Genomic DNA, 21902 nt, shown 5'->3' on the forward strand with positions numbered 1-21902 from the left:
CAAATATTCCCCATATACTATTTAAGTATGCATGCAAATTGTACGGTCATTTCTAGAATAAACAACTTATTATTTACATACGGGAAATTCCATGCCAACTCACATTACATTTGGAAGGGCAACTCTGTGCTGTATAAAGTCAAAGCATTTCGGGTGTGTTTTTTCCCCACAGAAGATCCCTTGAAATGAAGTGACTAAACGCCAACAAAATGACCTTCTATTGGTTTGGCAATAAGTTTTTAAATTGGTAACCCTCACGTTACACACAAAGAACATGGAACAAATTTAAATACCTTGCATTTGCAAGTTTTCCTCATACTGTGCAGATGGAAAAATCTTGTTAGTGCCCTTACATCATTAGAGTATAAGTCATACTACTCTACCATTATAATTGTAAAAAATTATCAATCATAAAATCTCCAGAGGGATGTGTTTTGGTAACTCACGTTATACAGTAACTCACATGACAGTTTGTCTGCCTGTGGAGCTACAAGTTTAAGCATTTAAGAAACTAATTATCAAAACAAAATCTTTCGGCATGGGATACATGTATGAACCCTTTTCTCTTCCTAAAAACCAGCAACACACAATAACACAAGTTTGCATATTGCATACATAAACAAGGTGCCAGAATCCATAATTTTGGGCAAAATACCAGTAAAAAAAAATATACACTTAACAATATTCCATGTCACTGGCACATCATTCGAATGACAGGTCTTGTTGCCCCCTTTAATTTGTACCACATTTGAGGTTATGGTGCTTAAAGTTTTGAAGATTTCATAAATTTTCCATTTTCAGCTACATTGTATGTCCACATTCTCATGGAATTGCCCATATGTACTTTTCAGCAGCGTATTTATGTACGGTACTCATATGTGTAGCATCTTCTCAAGCATGTCTGACCCTTGGAAGTTGAACCTACATCCATCAATCCTCCTGTTTACATAAACATTCTATGCTGCCAGAAAGTAGCCTAGCATTAAAAATAACTGCATGTGAATCAACTCCATCCTCTTTGAGTTTAGTGGCATTTTTTTGGTTGGAGTTTTGGCTTAATTTTGTATGCACGTGTACGTTACGGATATGCTGTCCTTTTTGGGGGCACTGTTTAACACAAGTCTTAAAAAAATACTAAGGATGAAATTTCTCTATCACGTACTTCGTCTAGCTACAACTGTTTTGAATGAATATTCATTTATACATGTACGTTACCAATTTTCTATTTACCAATTTAACAATTCCTATATTAGTCGAGAGCCTGTCACATGGGTGGTTTTAAACTGCCGGTAAAAGCACAGCTGCGTTCTAGGCCACATCAAGGCACTACGTGCCACGAGCCAATTTCCATATAAGGAGATTATAAGGAGATTTTAGGACAATACATTTAAAGCACATTTTAGACATGGCAAGAGGGGTGTTTCACAAAACATGAACAAAAATTGTTGAATATAAAATCATTGGAAATTTGTGAAATTTTGACTTGTTTTGAAAAATCTCTGTGTTTGCTCTTTGTGTCACACCTTTGTGTTTAGTTCCATAACTAATTCCTATTTCAAAAGGGAATGTTTGTTAACTGAATTATTTTCCACTGTCACCAATGATGTATCAACTGTAAATAAGGGACTTAATATGTACCTGGCCAGTTTTAAACCAAGTACGTTTAAAACCGGCAAGGGGCCTGGACGCGGATAATGGCCGGAGCACAAACAAACGAAAGCACAATTAAACAAAAGAGATTTTTCAACACAAGTCACAACCTCAACTGGATCTGTTCAGAAATGTTCATGGCAAAATTGTTAAAAAAGGAATGGTAAATGAAAAGCTCATCTTTTTTCCAACAATGCAGATTTTTTTAAAACCGTTTAAAGCAGAATTTATAATTTCTTCAACTACAGAAAAACTAAACATTTCCATAATGGAAATCTCTGACTAGCCAATTCTACCCTGTACGGGTTGCACACGCTAACACTAACAGCATGCTCAACACATACGACCAGTGTTTACATGTACTTAAGACTGGACCTCAGATGCCCGAAATGTTTAGCAGCGACCCATTTCTTTCCATATGCTGCCATGGCAACCAAGGCCTCAACAATAACCGACAGCCACAGGCCAAAGGTCACAGCGTGTGTATATATCTACGCATATTAATTGCCCGTCAGTGAAGTGGCAAGAACAAAATAAAGATTGCAAAACACCCTTGTTATAAAATATGATGATTAATCAATATGAGGAGAGCAATTTAACTAAAAGCGCTTATTTTAAGAGCATGAAAGCTTGGACGCATGAATTGAAGGTAAAAGCAATTACATTAAGTGCTGATGAATGCTGTGACAACTAAATGACTAAATACGTAAATATGATTAAAGCAATATATTTGAAAATGTTTAATTTATTTCCCCATATTAAAAGATAAACCCTATTCTCCTTTCTAAATACATGAATTTTTTTTTTTTATTTTTTTTTAATTTTAAATTTTATTTTAAATTTTCATATATATATATATATATATATATTTTTTTTTCTGAAACACTTTGTGTACAACATATCTAATTGTAATACATTTTGGTTACAGCATCTACATGTTCATGAAAAAATCTTTAAGTATATTATATGCATGTTTAGTCAATCTTGCAAATTTTTGAAGGGGGGGGGGACGTAACAAGGGTGTGCTTTTACTGGTATATCTTTTAACCAGAAACCCATTGTCATAATGGTTGGGACCCCGTGGAATTATAAATTACAGTTTAAAAACACGACAAACCCAAGGATACATTATTGGTGTTTTTATATGCCAGCACACCGCTATTTTTATTTCCCATTTTATCTATATGCTGTAGAAGTGGTTACCTGCCGAGGTCATGCGTTGCCAAGGTCACCCGTTCCACACAAACCTGGCTGTAATCGCTAAGGTGCCCACTTTCTCATCAATTTTTTAATCCGTAGAAAAAAATAAATATCAGCATCCGTCACGTTCTCAGAGATGAATACAGTTAGCTATGAAGCTCTGTCCCATTTTCTAAATGTCTGACTGAGAAATCTCAACTCGAAAATGTTCACCTTAATCGCCCATTTGAAACGTACGGTAAAAAGGGCGGACGAGACATTGCGTGAATGGTCACTATTGGAGACGACACCGCGTGACGTCACACTTCTACGGCGTATAGAACCAAGGCTCACCTCCCTCTCCCCCCCCCCCCAAAAAAATATCCATGTGTATTCAAAGTTATTGTGAACAGACACTAACAATAGATACAGAACACTTCTCTCATCTAGAAACACATTTACGATGGCCTAATAACCAAAAAAGATAGCTTTTAGTCACTACTTGACATTTCAAGGACATTTGTAAGAAAGCTCTCACCAATAATTGATACATTGTCAAAGGCAAGTTGGATGGAGGGAATCGTCAGTAAATGGACTCGTAGCTAAAACTCAAAACCTCTCTTTAGAAATTCACAACAATAGCCTACTATCAAATGCAATGTTGATTGTCTGAACGTAAATTTGTGACAGCAACTGGACTCAAAACACATTTGAACATGAGCAGATAATACAGTTGTGACTCCCTGACAGAAAAGTTGTGTTAGAATCTGCAAAGAAGGTTTAAAGGGCCCATGCAATGTCATTTTTTGTTTATACAATCCTTGAAAATGCACCTTTGTGTCCCATTTACAATGTAAACTTATTTTCAATTTTCATTTTATTTTCAAGGGTATTTTGGTGCCTTTTTGGTTTTCATGCTAATGCAAATTTCCATATTTATGAGCAAAAGTGTGATGTCATTTCAGGCAGAAACATCAATGTTGCAGCTCTTTCTGCACCAAAAGTAGCCAGAATTCTGGATATTTTGCTGTTTTTCCTTTCTCTGATGATTTGTTCTTGTGTCAGTACATGGCAGTAAGCCAATGAGCAAACTTTTCTCGCAAATATTTTCTAAGAAGCAAATTTGTTTTTCAATAAAATTATAAACCAAAAGGGATGTCAATTAACAGTAATTTTCATACATTTAAGATGAGTAGAAAGTTGCAAAAAATATGTTTGAAGAAAACTTTGTCGCATCAGTTCAACAAGGGTCGTATCTCACGAGAATACGATTCTTGCAACAAGGTCATATGTCATGTATCGTGACGTCTATTGACTTTGAATGTACATCCGGGTTATTTTAAGTGAGATACGACCTTTGGACATTGAAAACTCACATTTCACGTACATGACATAACATTTTAGGAGATACAACCTTGTTGCATGGACACGACAATTTATGTCATGGACCCTTTAATGTAATAACACAGAGAAATACACTTGGGCGTCTGTATGGTGGTATAATTAAGAAATACGAGCACCACGAAGAGCACAATACCTCTTAATGAGCATTTCCTCCGTGGATCATTTCCAGGGTTTTGGATTCGGCTGCCCAAGGTTAAAACGCAACAAACCCCCCCCCCCCCTAAAAAAATATTACATCCTAGCAATCAATATTTACCAGCATTGTTTATGATGGTTGCCATGGAAACGGATTGGAACCAGCCAGCCACTGGCCTTGTTTATTATGGTTTGTATCGTTAGTGCCCACTGGTCCGTAATGCGCGTTGCACAGTTACCATGGGATTGGCACTACACAGATAATTTTGTCATATTCCTTTTTATTTATTAATATTTTTCTGCATTATAGCACTTTCAACGAGCAGACGATTTAACAACATCCCTTGTAATGTGCATCACTTCAAGGCATTTATTACCATAGGCAAAAGAAACTTTTGAACGGAGTATTTACGCCATTTGCTATTAGACTTTCCTTTCCCTGAGAAACTTTTGTAATACTGAAAACACTACTTACTAAATGCAATGTTAAGAACCAAATGTGGATTGTATGTACATGTATATTTGAAGACAGTAAGGATGTCTGAAAAGAAAAAGGGAATTTTTTTTAACACATGTATACATATACAATCATTTGCTTTTCATGTATTTTGTTTGTTTCTAATGATATCGCCACTCAAAATCCAATGAAGAATGTTCAAAACCTAACCTGTTGAAGTTTCAGCTCAGCGGATATTACACTTTTCAAGAAAAAAGTGAAACACCATGCACAACCCTTAACCACGAAACAAGATTTCGTCCCTAGCACTCTGTATTTCCAAAAAATCAGTCAATTGACTGATCAGGCCGGATTAAGTGTTTCGCAGGCCCTAGGCACCAGTGTACTGTAGGCCCTAGATATCTGCCCTAGGCACCGGCACCAAGTTAATGTTGACGCCATTAAAGTACCGGTACAGAGTACTGTTCAAATCAAGCCAGGCCCAACTGGTATAGGTCGTAAAGCCTGTTGGCACCAAGGGCATCAATCTCTTCTCAAAAATCCAATCCAATCCCAGCAATTAAGCTTTTTGATAATAATTTGGTAGCTAATACTTTTGGGGAAAATGCAATATATGCCTTTGAGAAATGAGTGGTAAAAAAAACTGTCTGATGTGTTTTCATCCAACAACAAAACCAACAAATGGATATAAAACATTCTTATAATTGATCCCTTTGGAAATCTATGAGACCTGACCCTTATGAAACCACACCCAGTCAGTATTAGAAACTGTGCTCAAAGACATATAATATTCTGGGTGTCTCAGATAAACTGATGATTTGCTTTTACAACTGATAGGAAGATATTTGCAAATTCCAAGGAAATATAAACCGTACTGTTGAAACTTTAAAAAATCCAAATGCCACAAGTGAAACATGTACTGATGCGACTGCATTGTTTGAAATGCAGTCACATCAGTACGCGATTTCAATAAATTTGTGGAACCATGGAACCGTGTGGTCAGAGTGTTCTGTAGCCAGTGTTCTTTGCTAGCGCTTTCTGAAAAATTATACAATGGATATACATGAATTTTCACCAGATATGTCCAAACTACCAGCCCATAACATATCTCATGGGCACTTGTCTTGATAATTGCTACATATTTTTGACATTTTCTTTGATTTTGGATCCAAATCATTCTGACCCACCCTGTATATTCAACAATGGTGGTTTTTTAAGCCCTTACGCCGACATTTTCTTAAACAGTGTATACTCAGTGTTGTCCCAAGTGAATACATGTATGAGCAAAAAATTACTGACTACTAGGGTGGGACTTGAACCAACAACCTCTTGCTTATTAGTGCAGTAAACACTCGACCACAAAAAAAGCAATATTGAATTTACATCACTCCAACGTAAATTCCATCTTATGAAACATACCGGTATATCATTTTGATGAAAGTTAATGAATAGTGTCTTGTTTTTAATCATTATAGTAACTGACTGATATTTTTCATCATAATTGAAATCCACTTTTATGATTATCACTTTTATCACGCACACTGTTGCCTTGTCCAAAATGAATGTCCGACACCATAGAAATGCCCTCATATTATAATACATGGACGAAGGGTAATTCCTTTAATGTTCTAAAACTATAGTTTTGAAACCATACAAAGTTTCTGACTGCCAAACAACTTTGTTTTTACAAAAATAGTAAAGAATAAATGTCATGGGGTTTTTGAAAACAAACTACATGCACCAGCAGCACTGTCCTGCGCTAATACGCTGGAGTCACTGAGTGGTTGATGAGCAAAACGCAGACTGCCACACAATTGCTTGGTTTGCCATTTACCCACAAAATAAATGCCAAAATTCTAGGCATCGCTATGACGTCAAAAAGATGTTTGTACATGTACATGTACATGTAGTAAGGGCCATGGAAACATGCCCCCATATCTGCAGGCTAAAGGAATGCACTTAATATAGAGTCAATTTCACAAATTAATCCAACGATAGTGGAATTTACGTACATGTACTGAACCCCCAGGCTTAAAGGTACCGTATTATACGACTTGCTTTTGCTGTAATTTTCATAAATGGATGGATTTGGGGGTTTGTATTTTATAGCAATATTGTTGTACTGACCTGTTTAAAGTTTTGTGTTCATAGATGATGGAAAAACCGACAAACAAAATTCTGTGTTGTAGTCTGGTTCCCTGACCCTACTTCAGACAAAACAGAGCAGTGTATAGACATCGGGGAATTGTCAGGTCAGGAGACCAGAATAGCTGGAACCTTCTCATTCGTTCACGGATGTGTAACCCATTGTAAACAAAATGTGGACTAACTAGTCAATTGGAGGCAGTATTTGCAAAAGTCAGTTTTGTCGACAATGATGGTCGGCCAACAATCATTGGAAAATGATACAATAGTTCCACGTTTCTTGAAAATGACAGCACACCAGGTGTCATGATTTCACAGGATGCTTGAGACTATTATTCACTTACAGTCAAGTAAGGTACATGTATTTCATAAAAATTTGGTATTTTTGTTTTTTGATGTTTGTAAATGTAATTGTACCGGTATATTACCTTTAACCAACTGAAGAAAAAAAATTCTCCCATCTGTATTTTTTTCAGCCTTTCCTTTAACAGTGCTGAAGGGAGTGACATCAGTGTGTTTTGTAATGGACTACCTGCATTTGCACCACAAAGAGAGCAAATCAAATTTGAAACTCCCGTGCTGTGTGCGTATGTTTTTATGCACCATATACTTTTATTGGTATTTTTCTATCGTAGGCATGATCGAGCGTACTTGTACATTTGTACATGTACTGCTCACATGCAATAATGAAAAGCTAAGTACACAAGATTGATGAAAATATATATCCTGGTAGTTTGAGGCAATTTTGCTGCTGTGTTTATTTACATGGAACTCAAATTTACATGTATAAAAGTCCTAAAATTGCCAAAACATTGGCCACCATTTTTGGCAGTCATGGTTTTGTGTAAATTTTGACCATATGGTTGACAATTTGCCCAAACTTTCACATTGCCCTCCATCTTATTGACATTTTGGGGTAGTGTATTTTGATTATTCAATATTCATTAACCTAATGAATAATTCTTAATTTGTTTCACTCTGTCTCTTCCCAACTGAGTTAAACTGGAACCAAGTTGAAAAGGTTCAATGTGTATGTTTATTCTGAAATTTGTGCAATATAAGATTGGCTTGAATTTCTGTATACTGTATAGTTTAACAGCTATCCCAAATTCATAAATTCACCCATTCCTATTGGTCAAGAGCCCATCATGTGGGTGGTTGATAAAACACCGACTGGTTTTAAACACTTTTTTCTGGCACTGCTGTGTTCTGCGCCACATCGCGCAGTACCCACGCACGCGCCAGTCTCAATATAAGGAGATTTTTTTAGTACTGCTTGCGAGAGCCACATACCATAAACATAGCTAGTGGGTGTTTCACAAAACATGAAGTCCAACTGTTGAACAAAATCCTTGGAAATTTTAAATTTTTGACTTGTTTTGACTTTCTGAATGAGAGGTATTTTTGAATGGGAATAAATATGTGCTTGGCCGGTATTAAACAAGTGCATTTAAAACCGGCTGGGAGCCTGGTCCCCGCATTATCAGCTTCCAGGCCTCTAGCCAGTTTTAAACATACTTGACTAAAACCGGCCAAGCACATATTTATTCCCTTAGTAACCTACCAAATTATTATCAAAAAGCTTCCTTGGATGAAAGATCATACTGGTACTAAACACCCTTTGAAATTATTCCAACTGGCTTGCTGTCATTTAGAAGAAATCAAGCAATGTACATGTAGGGATTTCCAACGATCAGTCAACTGACTGATTTTGGGAAATAAAGAGTGCTATAGACAAAAATGTGTTCTGTGATCAAAACGTTGTGAATGGCTTTTCACCATTTTCTCGAAAAGTGTAATTAATATCCACTGAGCTGAAACATCAACAGGTTAGCTTTTGAACTATCTTCCTTGAATTTTGAGTGAAATATTATTGTAAACGAACAAAATCCATGAAAAGCAAATGATGCTATATGCCTCTAAGGTGACAATTCCTGGGAAGGTGAGCACACTACCTCTTTTTGTTGATTTTTTCATGCAATTGCCAGAAAAATATTCGGTTGCACTTGCATTAAGCTCGAGATTTGACAAATCCCGACGATTTTGCCAATAGTCTTTGTTTCCTTGACTGAAACCTTGAGTGATTGAGCCATCTCCACAGGGAGATCATCAAAGCTGGGTTCTGAGGTGTCAATTATCCCGACGCAGAATTCCAAGGGGACCTGTCCCTTCCATACACAGACTATTCAAAATCCAATTTTCAAAGTCTCTTACTGCCGGATGACATGATCTTTTAGGTGAATAATTCCATAAATTTGCAAGACGCCAACTTCTTTGGCTGCATAGCAAGTAGATCAACTCAAGACACTGCCCTTAAGGAGTACATCAACTTATTATTTAATACAATTCTCCTAATTTCATAACGACTTGATTTCACAATCAAAAAGCAACTTGTTAGAATATCCACAGCTTAACTGACTTTAGTTTGGAGTTTTGTGAAAACCAAGGTACATGTAAATGGGCAATTCTCCATGGGAGAGCAAAAAATGTCAAAAATAAATATTTACATATTAAACCTTTTTTGCACTTTTTCCAGACCTCAATTAAATGGGGAATTCAGCTCAAAAAACGAAATTGAAAAAAAATACATATTTCTGGTAAAAACAGTGATTTTTGCAATTTATGATTAAAAACGTTCAGATTTGGTAAAAAAAAATAATTTTGTGTATGTATTACTTTCTGAATTATAGGGAAAAGATTTGATTTATTTTATGATGTTACAAGTTACTAACATTACTCAGGGTCATTAAAAAAAAATCTAAAAATCTAAATATATATATATATATATATAGTGTAGGCCTTCATTTAAAAATGTCAAAATTAGCACGTAATTCCGTTACCGAAAAAATGGCAAAAGTTACTTATTTCACAAATTTTCTTGTTTTTTTTCTTCAAATCATGTACATGTATGTTGAGAAAAGACCCTACTATAAACATAAATGAAAAATAAAAACTTTAAAATAGTAATTTCTTGGCATTTTTCCAAGTGGTAACGGAATTACGAAACGGTAACGGAATTACGGTAACGGAATTACGCATGCACAAAGTATGCACACTTCCTCCAGATTATGTACATGACATATTAAATAGGAGATTTGCATGTAACCTTGGACAATAACTTTAAATACTAAATTACTTGTTAAATCATTTCCCTCTTTAATTTGCTATTATAGAATTAAAAATAATCAGGTGTTCCATTGATATTTTTTACTTTTACTTTTTCTTTTTTACTATTTAAAAAATGCTAATAGTTGTTTGGATGCTTAAAAGGGAATATACAACATTTGCAAACATCAGAAAATAAAACTACCAAGTTTTTACGAAATACCTTACTAGAATGTTGGTAAATAACAGTCTAAAGCATCCTGTAAAATTATGGCACCTGGTGTGAAGTCATTTTCAAGAAAATGATATTTTGGTATACATTTCCAACGGTGGTCGGCCGACCACCGTTGGAAAAACCCAACTATTTTTCAACTACTGCTCCAACTTTACACTCTTTCCAGTCCAAATTTTGTTTGCTATTTGTTACATATTCATGAACGGGTGCAGGCCAGCTAGTCTGGTTCCCTTACCCTCCAATTTTCCGGCATCTATAAATTAATCCATTTAAACCTTTAGTGGAGTCAAGGAACCAGGCTACTTGAACAGTTATGTTTTTCTTGGTTTTTCCAGCATTTTCGAACGCAAAACTTCAAACATGTCAGTGTAACAATATTTGATCTATTATACTCACCCCTCAAATAGTTCATTTCTGAAAATTACAGCAAAAGCCAATGATGTACATTCCCTTTAAATCTGTGTTGCCAAAGCCGTTGTCTGGTACCCACAGAAAATATATTCCACAACAAGTATATGAAAGTTGGGTACCAGACTGTACTTGTACTTCTACTTGGCATTACTTAACATCTTCCCTTGCTCAGAGATGCCAACCAGTGCAGTTTTATTGTATTTTCCACGATAAACTAGTGAAATATGATAATACAATTGTTCATAGTAAAATTCGATTTTCGGTAAAAAAAAATATACATTGCTAACAGGCAATGCACCCATCACCAGACTGCTTTCATTTGACCTTGACCTTTGACCTAAAAAATGAAGCCCAGACATGTTTAGGCCTACATTAACATTTTGATCTGCTAATTTTCACTTAGCTTTCCCCTTGTGGCATTTTATAAACTTCTAAAATTTGTATTGTGATGAGTTTATGTTAAATTCAATGTTAATGTATTGCATTCACCTATTACATGTAAACCTATGGCGTAATTCCGTTACCGCCCAGGCGTAATTCCGTTACCGTGATTAAAATGCAAATTATGAAAAGAGTGATTATTTTTTCAACTTTGTTCTGCATTGTAGTTAACAACATCCCTGAACTCTACAAATAACAGGTAGTGTCCAATTTTAAAATTTCAAAACTTCAGAGAGTTTTGTTAATTTATGCGACAACTCAAATATGCTTGTCCTCCGTCCGTAATTCCGTTACCGATATTAAGCTCCGCCCCTTAAAGGGTAATCTTGTGGGATTTTTTTTTTTTTAGCGGTCAATTAATTCTACTGGGTCTTGGCTCCCTTTCCATGTTTAGATTAGTTGCCTAGCATAGAACATATTTTCTTGGGAAAGAATAATCCTTGACAAAGTGACAAAATTCCGTAATTCCGTTACCAAAGAATTGCCCAAATATTAACTTTGAAGTTTGGCTTTGCAAATTGAATTCATGACTTGCAGTACTATTTGGGTATAGTTTGTGTGTGTGTGGTTTTTTTAAAATACATTTTAACCAGAAATGCCACAGGGTCTGCTTAAAAAAAAAAAGCGGAACTGGGTCTGCTTGAAAAAAAAAACCGGAACTGGGTCTGCTTGAAAAAAAAAATGGAACAGCTGCTTTAAAAAAACGGAACTGTATTTTTTGTGAAAAAGCCACTCAGACACAAAGTCCTTGTTGTCATCTTTATCTTGTAGCCAAGCCCAGTTCCGTTTATTTTTTAATTTTGATTCTATGGCCTTTAAGCTGTCGGTTCCTTCAATCACTTTGACCTTTTCCATATTCCTATTATTTATTCTGCCTACCCGAATTTCCAACGTAATAATAATGTACACCAAACATGCACGATTCCACAACACTGTCGGTGTACAAATGTACATGACCTTTGCACTACGCAATGCGCACGACGAAAACATGGTTGGTATCCAGCGTTTTTTTATTCACATACATGTATATCATTGTGATTGGAAACCACCCATAACTGAAATGCTAGACTTGATGTCCAGGCCGAATGCTACTTGTGCTTAGCACATAACACGCCCGCACGCAGTGAAGCACGCGCGAGGTGCCATTGTACACTGCGTGCAAGTACGTTGGCTGCCTGTATCGCATGCAGGCTCTGCAACAACAAAAGACTTGTTTTTAAGACTACTTCAACGAACAACGTTGTGCCGTGCACCTCTGTTTCGGAAAAACACTACAACATCTGGTCAGGTACACCCAAAACTGCTGCAAAACAGCCAGTGAACGATCAAATTACAATTTAAAAAAAATCCAAAACATCAACACTTCTCTTTCTAGACCTCTGGTGTATTCTGTTGACAAAACATGCCCAAAAACACAACAAGAAAAACCCAATGCTCCTGAAAGGTTTCTAAAAACAAAAACCGCCAAAAAAAACATCACCGCTCGCGTGCAACAAGTTTAACTTTGTCTCCTGAAGCCCCAAGGAATAAATCAGCACAAATTGGGGGGGAGAGGGGGTGTGAAATAAATAAGGTCTTACTAATTGCCACAGATGCCAGAGGCAAGTATCATGGCACATAGTGAAGACTTCACGCAAAGGGAATCTAAATTGACAGTTGGCATTTATATTTGAAGACTCCCTGCATGGAAAACAAAAATTGAATTGAATGTTCTTGAGTACTCACCCTTCTGCAGCTTTGTGAGTTGTGATCTTGGCTCTGGCTGACCGTCTCTGTAAATAAGTCACCTATTGAATATAATAAAACAAAACAGGAATAGAGCTTTAAATAGTTTGACAAACAGTAATAGGTTTGAGGAAAAGATTTATGATTTAAAAAAAAAAAAAAAATCACAAAACAAAACCAAAAACAAGAGGAAAGGTACATGCACATATATGATTGGCTAGACAACAAAACAAGGTGGTCATTTTGGAATCTTGCTTTAATATGCAAAATGCAAGTGTTAATGTGAGGTTTTTGTTTTTAAGGCAGAGAGAAAGGTTCATATTTTATTTTTAAAAAAAATAATAATAACACACAGAACGTAAAATATCATGATATGTAAATATCATGTAACAGTATGTTTTTTATCACGTAGATGAAGTTGATTTCAGACACCTAAGATCCGTAACGTTTAATGTAATGTCCATAACAACAAAAACATGATGTTTCCATAATATCAAAGTTCCTTTTTGCAAAATATCATTGGTGTTCTTATAGAGTGAAGCTATATCTACGACAACATAGTTATTTCATTAATTTCTTGCAAGAAAGTTCACAGACTTTTATCATTGCTTACTGAAGATCACAAATCTAGTGTAACGCACACATGTACATAACGGTTGTTTTCAGTGCTTATACCTCATTAATTAATTCAGCTAACACTACATTAACAATGTCATGTTGTACATTAATTAAGGCCCAAGCTAGTGTTGTGCCAAATATATAAAATTTGCTTTTACTGCAAGTATTATATTTTGTTGTTTCAAATTGGTTTTTGGCTCCCGAATGTAACGTCCGTAAAAATGGGATTGTCCAGATGTACAAATGTACAAATACCATACCATGATATTATAATAATATTGATATTGTACATGTAGTTAAGTTCATCAAGTACATTTACATGTATAGTTTATTTAACCACATGGCTTTATAATAGGAAATGTTGAAGGGTTGGCAGCTTGGACAAAAAGTGATGTCTGTCAGAGCCAAATGATTGTTACAAATAGCAGTATTCTTCTTGCCAACAATACACATACGAATGTATCATGTTTGTAGCCATGCTTGGGAATATCAGTACAACAGAAATCTGACAGCTGATGCAATTCCTGTCCCGTGTTCAATTTGATCAGCATCTCTGTTTGACCTGGTTTGAGTCCATAGCATGGACCACCGGCAAATTCAATTTCAACGAGTGGGACAGAAAAATTGGGGTCTATTCTGTCGGAAAAACATACTGATAGAATTATTGGCGGTCAGTGGATTGTGCAGTTCATACTTTAATGGTTTTTCCGGTGAGTGGAACTGAAAATTGAGGTCTATTCTGTCGGCAAAACATACTGATAGGATTTGGACCGTGGATTGTGCAGTTTATAATCCATGTTTTTTCCTGTAAATTGTTTAATGTCGGGAGGTGCTTGAACATCAATGCTTGAGCAGTTTGAAAGTCATAACTGCAAATATTTGTTGGATGTTGTATGTTTAACAGCGAAGGCAGCAAATTTTTTCAAGATGATTTATGATGATTACACTTATGATGATTAAACTGTATTTATCTTCAAGCAAACTTGACGCACAGTAAAGTTGGACCATCGCTTTACACGAACCTTTCTGCGGTTTAGCGCATGCAGCCATATGGACCGTGCAATACAGCCTCATATCACACTGTTGTTGCAAAGGATCGACCAATTAGGATCGAGGATACAAGTTTGCTTGAAGATAAACATGTAATATCTGCATATCTGTGCTAAAAGGAAACAAGAAAAACAAAAGCAGAAATTCCTCAAGCTTTGGATGGCATCAGTAAGATATTTTAAAAAAAAATTAGGGCAAGTTCAACATCTGCTCTTCTGTTTCGGGGGTGGGGGATCTTGCATACTTTCAGCCTAGCTCTCTTCTTGTTGATTCAGGAGAGGAGCACGGGCCAGGCTCAAGGGCCTGCTGCTCAACGATCAGTATGGAAAGAAGCCGATATGAAATTACACAATCAGAGAATTGGAATAGAAATCTCTGTTTCGTCTGCAGGCAGGAAAACACACTCAGTATTTCAATCTGCCGCATGATAACAAAGGTAACGATGGAATCAAATTAGAGGGAATTGATGACAAAATCTATATTTTGCATCAGTAAAAGTACTTACTATAATACTTTTACATGGACCACTGCCTAAAAGATTTGCAGGTTTTCTCTTAAAATACACAGATGGAATTACATCTTTTGGGTTGGGCAAGAAGAACTTTTTGTCGGTCACAAAAATCAATATAATTACCGTCAATCACAGTGAACGTCAGTGATTTCATTACACTACAATGGCGTGGATTGCATGCACGTCTTTTTTATAGTGTATTCTATTACAATTATATATTAAAATTAGCCGTTAACACTGATGGCCATCCACAGAAGGCAAAATCTATATTTAGTCGGTCTGTTTAACTTGGCTGTCACAATATAATGACTTTGGGGGTTAAATTGAAATGTGAAATATACACTCCATTATGGATGGACATGTACTTCAACAGATGGTATACTTTGTTCAAGCAGGGAGCTATATTATACCTCCATGGTTCAAGTGAAATATTAACTTTGTATTTGTTTTTGTTTTCTAGGTTAAACATGTGTGATTATTTCAAACTGCAGGAACTTCTGCCAGTTTTAGCTAAAGTCTGGATTTCAATCCTAGCTGGGCCCAATTTCATAGCGCTGCTTAACAGCCGACTTTGTGCTTACCGAGCCTCCATCTATTTAAAAGGGACCGTTAAGCAGTAAGCACAGCAAAAGCAGGCTTAACCTCAGAAGAAAACTTTGCTTAAATCAGTGACGTAACAATAGAAATCTCCATGCGCGCGCAACTGTAAGAACATTCACGGCATGAAATAGTGCCTAAGTAGCAGCATGATTTTCTGCTATAGTAAGCACAACTTTAGTAAGCACAACTGGGCCCAGGTCTGTTTGTGCACAAAAGCAACCCATCATAAAAGCCTTTTTCGAGTGTTGGTGATGCTCGAAATACATGTAGAAATAAAGAAGTTATTCATTACAATCAAACATACAAGCTGAAAATTCTCTGAAGAGAAAAATATAATTTTGAAGAGATTAGAGAATGAACGGTACTGCTTGAAAGGAAGAATATACCATTTGCAGCTATCCAAAAAGTAACCCACCAAATTATTGTTTAAAAGCTTACTTGGTTTAAAGATAGTAATAACACTAAACTCAGTGTGAAATTATTTCTTCTGGCATGTTGTCATTTGGAAGAAAACAAAAGAAGGTTATTCCAAAGATGTGTCAGGTGACACATTTTTGAAATTTCCATTTGTAGTTGGGCGAATCCGTGAATGGGTGCAATCTTTCACACGATGCAGATGCGCGCAGTTACTATTATTTGTAACGGTTCCGTGTGTGACATCACATAACTACAATCAGCTGAATGAGAATTATGTCCTGAAGACAACACAATTCAAAATGTGTGACAGTGTATTAGCTGTACAAAGAATGGCATTACTATTATTATAACACCTACCGGGTACCCCACAGATTCTGTATCTCAATTGGCCGAGAGCAAGTCACATGGTATTTGCTATTTTTGCTATCTTGCTGTGCACGGCAAAAAAGACTGAAACACATACCAACCAAAGTACTTTACGCATAGCAAGCAAAGTACTATAAGCAACCGATATTGTGTGCAAATGCATACGGGTGTGCACGTTGCGCGTATTGTTCCCAAGCGCTAGCGCTACAGATCTGGGTTCTTACATTTTGTGAAGGGGTGTTTTGAAAAAATTCAGGTAAATTTTCAACTAATTTCGTATTGAAAAAGAAATTATTTTAATTGTTTTTAGATTAAATTAATCAGTTATCGCTTAAAATCAAGCAGAATCTGTGGGTGAGGTATTATAAAACAAATATTGACTGCTTTAATCCCTCAATCATCCATGGAGCATCCTATTTTGCCTCGGCTTTGCCTCAGGAAATTAGAATGCTCCATGGATCACCTCGGCTAAAACCACTGGAGACGACAAGCCAATAATATCTACTCAAATGTCATAGCACATTGTTTAATTCTGTCTAATTACGGGGATGAATTCCATACTCAAAAGATATCCATTACAGATTGCAGTTTCATTTAAGGGTACCTACTACAATAGAAAATACTCAGTAGGCTATACTCATTAATTAAAGCCAAGATTAAAACTGTAGCGCTGTTGGACACTCTCATCTTGCCTAGCCATTTTGAATAGTGTGAAAGGTTCTAGAATTCAGTGGCAAAGCAACACCATTCCAAAAGGTCACACCACTTGTGACTCTACACGTAGGCCTTTTCACACCATTATTTGGCCTACTGGTGATGAAACAAAGACCCCGTTCCCACTTGATCCACTAATTGGGGGATCTGATCCACCTTTTGCCAAATTGCCGGATCAGATCCCCCAATTGGTGGATCAGATCCGGCAATTGTGTGTAGTGGGAACGCTAACCGTTATAAGGTGGATCAGGATCAGATCTACCTTTTCTGATCCACCTCTGGACCAGGATACAGATCCCCCAATTGGTGGATCAGATCCGGCAATTGCCGGATCACGATCAGATGGGAACGCAAAAGGTGGATCTGATCCGGCAATTTGACCTGTTAACATCCGCCCGGTGCACGAGTGGCGCGAAAATGTTGCGGTCTCATGAACGAAGAAACACGTTTTCAGGCGTGTAGCTCATGTGAACATTTCCAGCGTTTACAACATGCACAATAAACAACCGCTGAACTACGGGCTAGCACCGCGCATGCAAAAGCGCACGTGGTATCCTAAAACTACACTATAGGCCTTATTTTTGTTGCGTGTTCGTCCATTACTAAACCTTTTTCATTCCTGAAATTTTACTTATTTTTCCATCCATAAATGACTCTGAGTCCGCACTCACCAAAAGACTTCACTTTGGCACAGAATCATTGAAAAGCTTACGAGTATGCGATGAGAATAGTGCCGATAACGCGGTACATACGGAGGTGACAAATCTGAAGTATTGATTATAGAAAATTGGAAAATGATGTCGTAGTACATCATGTGACCGTTTCTAACCAATGAGAAGCTTCAGAACCAGGGAATCCCTTATCGATGCATTGGTTTCTGCCGTGATGTCACACGTGAGCGGCTCTGTTGGATTTCACCTTTTAACTTATGCACGCACGGATCCTCTACGGATCCGTGATTTATGTTGTTGAATTCGCGTAATTTTTGTCTGTGAATTCTGATAGTGCTGTTTGAAAACTGACCCATCCTGGCCTAGCATGCAACCATGCAACAATGGCACTCCCACAGAGCGCGCGTAATTCCGAACTCAGTGACCTTTCGGACCCAACATTTCCGTACGAAAAGGTGGATCAAGCATAAGTGGGAACGCGACTTGCGGTTTCGTTGCGGTAAGATAACGATCACACCAAAATGCCGGATCTTGATCCACTTTTTTCCAAATCAAGTGGGAACGCGGTGAAACACAGCTTCAGCGAAAGTGGAAGCTTGGTGTCATCGAACATGGTTAGGCAAGGCAAGTCACACCGATCAGTGTGTTCACAGGTGTGCTAAATATATGTACTTTTTCTACCCGGGTAAAGCCTCTCAACCCTGCACCCAATTTCACGAAGCGCTGCAACGCGTTTCAACTCGAGTTGCTACGCACAACACATCACAATTTGCAAGGCGTCGTATGATCCATTTCATGAAACTTACAATGTGTTGAATGCGTCGTAAGTTCCTTGACAATGGCTTAAATCACGTCGCAAGTTACAACGTGTCTAGTGGTCATCGCAAAATAAGAAGTGTCCTTTTCCTAGCCAGCTTTATGCCATACAAATTACATTAACGAGACTATCATACCGAAACAATGTGTGTGAAGTTGAAAATGGAAAATGCATTGAAGAAAATATGAATTAGCCTGGAATATTGCAGTTGAACTTTCTAAGTAGCTATACAGTCCACCATGATCTTGTTTTCCTTTAAAACTGCATCACAAGTCCGCCATTTTGTTTTACGTTTTAAAAAACCTTTCAAGAGGAGCACCGATGACTCTTTACTGAATATCAGACGACTATTTGCTGTACGTTGAATAAACACATATAACAAACACTGTGTTGTGCTATAAATACACAGGTCTACATGTATGACGCGTGGCACTTACGACGTGTTTTGTGAAATGAATCGCAGGACGCGTCGCAGCTGCAATGCATTCTAGGGAAACGACGTTATGATGAGTTACATGCAATCGGGTGCTGGTCCCGATCGGGGTTGGATTCCCTGTGTAGACCACCAGACCCATCCAGAAGCCATGTTGCATTCTTCATAGTGTGAAAGGGGTTCACAAAAACTCTGTGGAACTGTGTAAAAGGCCCTACAATAACGTCATGCTTTGTGTCATATGTGCAAAAATCTCAACAAAGCATGACGTCATTACGTCCGAGGTCTATTGGATCTGTTATACAAACATAGCTATTGAGTCCAAGTTACAATTAACCAGAGGCACACATTCAGACCACACGCAAACAAAAATTTAATTAATTTTCCCCTCAATTAACGACCAAACACATCTTGAACCTTGCGCTTCCATGGAATGGCAGCTGTTGAAGGCAAACAAAGAGGAATGCATCTGAGAGAATGGGCATTCATTACTGGACATACCTCTTTCTTCAAGTCCTCTACGGTTCGTTTCTTGCTCTGCACCAGGGCAAAGGGCCGGTAGGATCTCCGGATGTCTTTCTCCAAGGAGTTGATCTGGCCAGGCTGTGGTGAACAAAATAGTTACAAAAAATACTCAGGGAAGTGAAATTTCAAATTGGTAGATCTTTGTTACTTCGAATCCATATAAAATGACAGTTTTCAACTAAGATATTCCTGTATTACACAAATGTATCATCTGCATGTGTATACATGTATGTAAACGCACATGTACACGCACTGTACATGAGGATAAACATTATGTGGGAAAACAACTTATTTTCGTATCTCACAAAAGGCAATACAACTGAGCTCATAAAAAAAAATGAATTAGGCCAACAACAACAAAAATTCGGTCTCTGGTCAGACCGAAGTTCTGGAATTGATGCGGCGACACGTTTTTTTTTGGGGGGGGGGGGGTTGTGGCTTTTTTTCCAAGCTTGTATTGTACAGACAAGGTGGGTACTATTTTGCTTTTTTGTGTCCTCATTATACATTGGTGTCCTCCATAACTTGCCTTGGTGCCCTTTATCATTTGCCTTGGTGCAATTTCCGCATTCCTTGGTGCTCCTTGGTACAAAAATTTGAGGGGGCGCGGCAAAAGAGGGCGCTGTTGTAGCTTCCGTGTTAATTTGAAAAAAAAAAAAAGGTTGACGCGCATGATTAAAATCGACGTGCACACTGACCAGAGACCGATTATTTTTTTTTTTGGCCTTACCACAATATTGAATAATCCTTTTATGCATTTGTTTTGATGTAGTCTCATGCATACATAAATGTACATAAATTTTCATGCCAAAATTTATATTAAGGTTGCTAAACGAACAAATATTAAAACACAAAACTACAAAAAAATCAATAATTATCAAAGTGATACACTGTACATTCAACAAGTGTGCACAAAGCACACTTCTACATGTACATGTGCTTTTGTAGCCAATCTAATCCCCCAGCCCCCTCCCCACCCCACCCCGAAAAACATGAGACAAATTTCTCGACCTAAATACCCACATTCAACCAATATAAATGGTTATTCAGTGTGGCGTTCCAAAAGTCTGTGAGTTCAATCTTGTATGAGAAGTGCATTGTACAAATTGCGAATGACACTGTGATAAAAGATTAGGCCTATTGATCCGGTACATGAAAAATGCACACGTAAAGAGCTTTGTAGATTCATATTCTAAAGACACATAACTAATACACATGTACAATTGTACCCCAGAGCGGCACATAAAAGCATGCGATCAATTTGCATAATAATTTCCCCTGACAATAACACTACAAGTGAAGAAAGACAATTTATAATTTGAAGGCAGCAGTTGGAGAGGCACAGCACTGCAGGCAATGCAATCAAATCATTTCTCTGCCTCTGAATTACAGACACTTAAATTTCCCCACTGCACGGACACACTGTGCATAAATTTACAAGTAAAATAATGCACACAATTGTGACCCTGCATGTAAGTCTCTTATGAAAACCAGGTCAATTTTTTTTAGGCTCCCGAAATATTCCATTCTATTATAATGCACAATCACTATAACGAACAACCACTATAAGGAACATTTTTAATGGACCCTGTTATGTTCATTATAGTGGCGTTCTACTGTACACGTATAAAATCTTAAAGTTGCACACCCTTTTCTTCTAACAAATTTTCAATTTGTACGTTTTGCTTTCACTGGGAAAAACCTACTTCATTCCGATTTTTTGCTTCTGTAACCCTCTGGGAAAAAAAGGCTTTTATTTTACACACTAATGAACCTACTCTAGGGAGAGCCCAATTATTGTCTGGCAGCCAATAATTCGAATTTTGGGAGAAAGTAATTCAATAATTAAACATTGGTGTGTGTTTTTTTTCTTTTGATGTCTCATTCAATAGTGAATACATTTTGAATTGCTAGGAAGATAGCAATTGAAAAAAATCTCTAAACAATCTTTGAACAGCGTGAGTGTAATAATATGTCATATCTGTTTGTTTCACAGTGGTTGATTGTAGAGGACACAGAAAGTTTTCAAATCAAATCAGATCAAATCAAATCAACAGTGCTGAGGGATCTGGGTTTTATATAGTCCAGTCTACATGTGAAGGAAACTATATATTGTCTATTTACATCAATGTTCCTTTTAACAGAGTCTTTGAAAGTTACTTCAGACAAACATAACAAAAGCTACTGAAGACAATTATTTTCCTACCTACATGTACCTACCTGGATAATTTTTAGGCTGTAGTGTTACTGTAAACACTCAAAAACAATTTTCGTCCTCACTACTACGGAAAAA

At 37.0% G+C, this 21902-nt stretch overlaps 1 protein-coding gene across 2 annotated transcripts in view; it reads right to left on the reverse strand.

The window, feature by feature from the left end:
- Positions 1 to 21902, reverse strand: part of LOC119734997 (regulator of G-protein signaling 9-like) — a 67291-nt gene that overhangs the window by 10956 nt on the left and 34433 nt on the right. For both annotated transcript variants that reach the window (XM_038208667.1, XM_038208666.1), the window contains exons 7-8: positions 19586 to 19687; positions 12888 to 12949 (exon numbers count right to left, since the gene is read on the reverse strand). In XM_038208667.1, the coding sequence (XP_038064595.1) occupies positions 12888 to 12949; positions 19586 to 19687 (164 nt within the window). The remainder of the gene's footprint in view (positions 1 to 12887; positions 12950 to 19585; positions 19688 to 21902) is intronic.

This window comes from Patiria miniata, unplaced genomic scaffold (genome assembly GCF_015706575.1).
Source record: "Patiria miniata isolate m_02_andy unplaced genomic scaffold, ASM1570657v1 HiC_scaffold_28, whole genome shotgun sequence".
Taxonomy (NCBI): domain Eukaryota; kingdom Metazoa; phylum Echinodermata; class Asteroidea; order Valvatida; family Asterinidae; genus Patiria; species Patiria miniata.